At 37.3% G+C, this 6,540-nt stretch overlaps 1 protein-coding gene across 1 annotated transcript in view; it reads left to right on the plus strand.

Moving 5' to 3' along the window:
- SYT9 (synaptotagmin IX) overlaps positions 1-6,540 on the plus strand; it is a gene marked incomplete at its 5' end in the record, with an annotated part of 32,465 nt that overhangs the window by 25,762 nt on the left and 163 nt on the right. Inside the window, 3 exons of the mRNA XM_010080349.1 lie at positions 3,760-3,880; positions 4,923-5,094; positions 5,740-5,869. Of these exons, the coding sequence (XP_010078651.1) occupies positions 3,760-3,880; positions 4,923-5,094; positions 5,740-5,869 (423 nt within the window). The remainder of the gene's footprint in view (positions 1-3,759; positions 3,881-4,922; positions 5,095-5,739; positions 5,870-6,540) is intronic.

Genomic DNA, 6,540 nt, shown 5'->3' on the forward strand with positions numbered 1-6,540 from the left:
TAATTTCATTATCTTTTGAATATTTTCTTTTAAGTTACTAATACTATTAACCAGCCTTTTGGGCTGGTTGTATTAGGGCAGTCCTGGTTGCACTGTAACTTGTACCACACTAAATAAAGTCAGACACAAATTTGGAATGCACAAAATGCATGAATTGATAACTTAAAATATTATTAAATCTTTTCATAAAGCATGAATTTTAAAATGTCTCTAGCAGTGTAATATTTATATCACCACATTTTTCAAGCATACATAGTAACACATAAGTACTTGATTCAAACAGAAGCATAATCCTTGCAGAAGATCCTACCCTCTGTGCTTGTTAATTCTGCTCCTTAAAGCTTTTTTTTGACAATAAAGTACACCTTTAGTGACAGTCCATGGCTTAAGCCATGTGGTTCAGTAATTTTAAACTAGCGAAGATGTGTAATAATCCTCTCTGTGCTCTGTTACCTAGACCTTGGTTCTGTTAAGAAACTGAATTTATAGTAGGGACCTGTGTTTGCTGGATGTAATGGTCATGCCTGTGACACCACTGACGTCTAGTCAGAGTATGTTGCCTGTTCATTGCAGTTACCCAGACAGATGAACACACACATATGCAGACTCTGTGGTGCAGTCACGGTTTGTGGTACTCTTTGAAAAACATTCCCTCGCTAAGTTGAAGCTTGAAGCCCCAAAAGCAAAATTTACAGTATTTGGAACATTTAAAAAGGTTGCCCTTCGATTACAGAAAATGGGGGTAAGCAGAGTGGAATAGCCAAGGCACTGGGAAAGGCTCACTGTGTTAGAAAATTTATCTTTCAAAAATTAAGAAAATTTTTACAAGTAATCAGTATTATGGAGTAGTAGTTAATTCTCTACAAATCAAAAGAAAAGTGTGAGAAGACAGGCTTCTTTTTCAGACTCAGAGAAGGATGTGCATGCCAAAAAGTATGTCTCTCTCCTACTTCTGCCTGCAAGCTTTCCTTCAATTAAGTTCTCAGACTGCCATGGTTAGATTAGTACTAGCATTGGTTTACGAACACGTCTGAATCTCACAATCATCTGTGATGTATTGCTACAACACCTGCAGCTTCCAGAACTGGAAAAGACTGAAAAAATTGCAGGCTCTATTTCCAGTTTAACAATGTTTTTCTGTGTGATGCCCAGTGAAATTTTTGGAAAAGCATTAGCAAAGTATTTTTGTCATTGTAGCATTTGATAAAAATACATCACAGAGTAGGTGAAGATTAATTCTGAAACATAAGGCAAAGTTTGTGGATAAGTATGTTATGGCATGATTCCTAATACTGCATTCAAGGCATGTGATCTCTTCTTTGCTAATGAGTTCATTTATGCAGAGGGATAGTATGTTTCTTAGAATTTGTATCTAAAGCAATTGTCATTCGTTTACCTATTAACTTCTTGATAAGAACTGATAAAAGGTTTTAAAATGTTCATTCAGGATGATCAAGTCTGGAATAGAAAATTGTGTTTGCTAGTAACGGTAAAGCATTTACAATACTCACATAGTGAATGACCTAGTCATCAAGTGGAGCACTGGAGTTGACTACAGAATGAATTTGCCATAGTTGACAATATCATAGATACATAGAGAATACCAAGATACACAGTTAAAACAACAGATGCCTGATGGCCTTCTTTATTGTCAGGGAAAAACCAAGGGATTCAATTATGCTGTCTTCTCCTAAAAGTTTGTGACCAATTCATGAAAAATAACCTCTCAATCAAAGTTTGACAGAGCGACAAATTTCACAAGTTGCCAAAAGCTGGCTTCAGTCAATAATTTCTTTAAATGGCTTATGAAATTCTGCTCCTCCCAGAGTTTTATGGCTAGCAGCATGAGAGACAATTCCACAGCTACAAATCTCAGCACCTCAGAGCTGGGGAAGTTAAACACTTAAATTTTGGAAGTCTTTCTTCCTCATAGTGGGAAGGATAAGTGAAATCTTTGCTTCCTGTTCCCCAGGTTATAGGCACCAGGTTCCAGATGACCACTGGGAAAATTTCAGAGATCAAGTATTCCTCCTGTAATGTTAAGTGCAGGTGTTAGCCAAGAGAAATTTCTCCTGGATGTGCTGACATCACTTTAGCCTGTAGGACTTCTTACAGCATCACCTTCTCAAAAAGCACTTTGATCCTCCCACAGTCAAAGTGAGTCAGTGACACAGAGTTTGTTGCAGCAGGTCTGCTTCAAGTATGAGCCATCAAGAGACACTAAACAGGGTGAGTCACGTCAGCTATCTTGATATTGTCACAACCTTTATTAGCTTTACAGCCACCATGAAACACTAATCTTTAGAATGAAAAAGGTGATAGTTGATGAAGTCAAGCCTGGGTTAAAAGCTAGTTATTACTGACAAAGGGCCCATAATAGCAGCTTTTTCCTCCTTTGACAGCAGCTCTCTCCAATAACAGCTCAAGGAAAGGACCTGTTTCTGAATGAATGTACGTGATTTCTTTTTTCCCTTGCATAAGCTGAGAAGAACTAAAGTGAAGATGCATCTCTTGAGCAACAGGTTGGATCAAGTGACCTCTAGAAATCCCTTCTGACATAACATTTATCTACAACTCTGTGACAGCAATTCTTTCTGTCCTGCCTGTCTCCCCTGCCAACTCCTGAAGCTACTGCAGAGGCTCTGGGCATTGGTCTGTACAGCAGCTTGCTCAGAGACAAACACTAACCTGTTAGGTGGCATTTCAAGGTATTTTCACTCACGGTCTGTGTCATCCACCACCCTTCATTTTTTTGTTGACTGACACAGAAGGAGCCAGCCTGGGAAAGGAAAGAAGCTGAAAACTAAGTGGGCAAAATATGCATATTCCTCAACAGCTGTATTTCCCTTCCCTGTAAAACCTAGAACGTAGCTTTGAATTTGCTGGACAGGATAACCTTTTTCAGCCAAGGATGAAATATTAGGTTACAGGAGATAGGTCTATAAAAGTACCAGTTTACTGCTCAGTCAAAAAAAAATGCAAATCAAATCCCAGGATTCATTTAATACAATCCTTTATTCTCTTTATTTTTTATAAAAGAGACAGATTTCCTTTTTAAAAAAAAGAAAAAAAAAAGATGTTTTGTAACTGCAGACAGGGTTTGCTTATTTTCTGCTGCCTTTCTGAAACCCTGATGCCATTGACACAGGAAAGGGTTGCAAATCATTCCGTCGATGAAGCAGGTGGATAAGCTTACCTGAGGGAGCTTGTCTGCACAAGGCACAGGAAGTAATGTCTTTACTCTGCATCTGGTAGAGACTGCCCCATTACCATAGTGACTCCACACCTATCACATTTGAGTTATGGAAGCTTGAGAGTCACATAAAACTTTGCCCTGCCCAGCCAACATGTTTCTGTGAACCTCTCCATGGTTATCCTTCTGGAGAGCAGAAGGAAAGGCACAGAGATCTGTCACAACTTGTCAACGATACACACAAATCACTACAAAACATAAAATAGAACAAAGGTACTCCAGTGCCTCACACTGTACCTCATCACTTAAATGTGTTTCATCTCCAAGGACTGAGTGCTAGGAACTACAACCACATTTACACTTCAGAACTTTGGTGGTGTAGCAACAAATATAGTGACTTGAATTTTGTATGCAGGTGGTTGTCTTAGTTTTTCAGATATGTTTCAGAATGAGAATTCAGCTTTTGCTTGCATAACTGTAGATCCCCAAAGGTATACTTTAGCTCCTGTTATGGGTAGGGAAAATTGTTCTTATTGCTTCACTTTGTCTCTCTTTCCTTGGAACAGGATAATGTGGATCTTGGTGACCTGATGTTTTCACTCTGCTACCTTCCAACAGCTGGTAGACTAACTATTACAATAATTAAGGCAAGAAATTTAAAGGCAATGGATATCACAGGAGCATCAGGTAGGAATTAACTTAATGCTCAATGTGGATTTCTGTCCCATTTCCCTCCTGAGTCACAGAACTCAGAACTATCAATTCCTAGAATGATTTTTAAGAAGAGAGTTCTTATACTGCAAGCTCTTGAGTTACTTGAGTACAGGAGTTTCTGAGAAGTAAATAATATATTTTAGTTTGTTATGTTGCAACCAACAGTTTAAAATAACCTGCTCTTAAAAAGACAGCAAGATTATTATTTCTAAAGCCACTGTGATTCAGAATAGCATGAATTGGACAAACCTCATTCATAACACTGGGAATTTGTTTGTATGGCAGACTATTTGTTACGACTATGGCACGGAGGCAGACTAACCTTCTCTGACAGTCTCCAAGAGCCACTGAGCCAATTCTGCTGTTGTTGGCATATGGACAAAACAGTGATCATCCCAGACTCCTTTCGGCAACCTTTTCAAAATTTGATGATGAAAACAAGAAACTAATGTAAATAAGAGTTCATAGATTACTTCTAAGTACTAGCAGGGGGTTGTAGAGCTCCCAAAAAGGAGCTACAAACAAATAGGTTTTTTTACTACATTCAGGAGTTTAAAAATAATTATAATTCTCTTGAGAAATATAAGCCACTAACTGTTACACTTTGAATATACTTAACCATACATCAGTAAATCCCACTGTTTAAAATATTGTCAACTTCTGTCTGTCCTACAATTCTGTACAAGTAATTAGGCTGTTATAAATAGGCTGATAAACAGCCTGTTGTATAAAACAGTCATGTATAATATGGTTCAGTGGGTATTTTAATACCCTTTGAGAAGTCAGTACACAACAAGGAGCTTCTTGATCCTAAATTGTTTATTATAAACAGTCAACCAGGTAACTGCCTCCCAGGCATTCCATGGTAATAAAGCAGCTCAAATTCCAGTCAGCTCCAGGTGACTACTTCTGCAAGCAGGTATGGGCATATGAGAAGGCTGCTCCCTTCACTTTCCATTTATGTTTGCTAAAAAACAACAAAACAAAACCAACGTTGTTCTTATGATTCACACAGATCCCTACGTGAAGGTTTCTTTAATGTGTGAAGGAAAGCGACTAAAGAAAAGAAAAACTTCCACCAAGAGGAATACCCTTAATCCCGTTTACAATGAAGCCATAGTCTTTGACGTCCCTCCAGAAAACATTGACCAAATTAACTTGTCGATAGCTGTTATGGATTATGACCGGTGAGATACCTGTAGCTGTAAAATAACATCATCTATTGGCTTATAAAATCTTGCACAGTAGATTTGCATCCAGAAACAGTTATCATTTTTTCCAATAAATGGGAAATTAATGTTATGCTGTCTTTGGTAGAAGACTAAAATTTCTTGTATTGCCAGGCAGAATTTCCTTTCTAAATTTTAAAATATAGATTTGCATCCATTACTGACATAACTAAGCTGCGTATATGCTTACCAGAACTGAAATAACTGAACTATAATCAGACAGTCCACACACTGATGTTCTGTTTGTGCACAACTATGCTAATCCCTTAAGCACATACCTCCATTTCTAAAATTGTGGCCTAGAGTTTACTTGTATTTGCAACTCGTTACAGAACACAGGCAAAGCACTTCTTACCTTCTTCATGCAAAAATAAGAAAAAAATGCACACAGACACACAGTGTATGCCATAATTGGGAAAATACTAAATTATTCTCATTAGTGGGAAATGCAAAGAGCAAACCTACATATTTTATAGTTCATTAAATTTTTCAGGCAATAAATAATTCTAAAAATCCATGATTAATGTTTCTAATTAATTATGTAAATGGTATGGTTCTAAAGGTAAAATTTTAAGAAAAAAATATTATGAAACATTTTCACAGTGTAGGTCACAATGAGGTCATTGGAGTATGTCAAGTAGGCAACGATGCAGAAAGTCTAGGTCGCGACCACTGGAATGAAATGCTCTCATACCCTCGGAAACCCATTGCTCACTGGCATCCTCTTGTAGAGGTAAGACTTTATTTCTTGCTTCCCCATTGCTATAATTGTGAAAATTCTTCCATATGGCATTAGAAGTTGGATAAAATTTTATGAACAAACCCAAGATCCACATGCATGCACTAAATCCTAGAAGAGGTCTCAGAAACACTGATAGTAAAAATCAGACATAACACACAAGTCTTCTCCTTTCAATTTTAGGGGGACAGAAAGTAATTAATGGCTTTAATATACATATGAAAACATTAAATATTATACACTGGATTAAGGGTTTGGTTTTGTTTTTTAAATAGGATCTTGGGTAACTTTCACTGATAATTGATATAAAGAAATGGACCTTTTTTACAGAACAACCAAGATCTATTTTTTTTTATATACATATAACAACCTAATTTGACTTCTTCTCCTGTAAGAATATATCATCCATGCCACTAGCACATGTCAAGGGATGCCTAACTGAACTGAAAAAAAAATGTTTAAGTGTCTCTGGAGATCTGAAGCATTGATAAGAAGCCACACAATCAGAAAAGCTTTTCAAGGTTCCTATGGTTTTTTTTGTTTTGTTTTGTTTTGTTTTTTGTCTTTAGGGCCCTATTCAGCAGACATGTTATGCAGGTCTTCTGCGCTTGGATGGCTGCCGAAGAGGCTTCCTCACCCTTTTAACCTATTCAGCAGAAATTTGG

The sequence above is a fragment of the Pterocles gutturalis genome, unplaced genomic scaffold (genome assembly GCF_000699245.1).
Source record: "Pterocles gutturalis isolate BGI_N339 unplaced genomic scaffold, ASM69924v1 scaffold12584, whole genome shotgun sequence".
In the NCBI taxonomy this organism is placed as follows: domain Eukaryota; kingdom Metazoa; phylum Chordata; class Aves; order Pterocliformes; family Pteroclidae; genus Pterocles; species Pterocles gutturalis.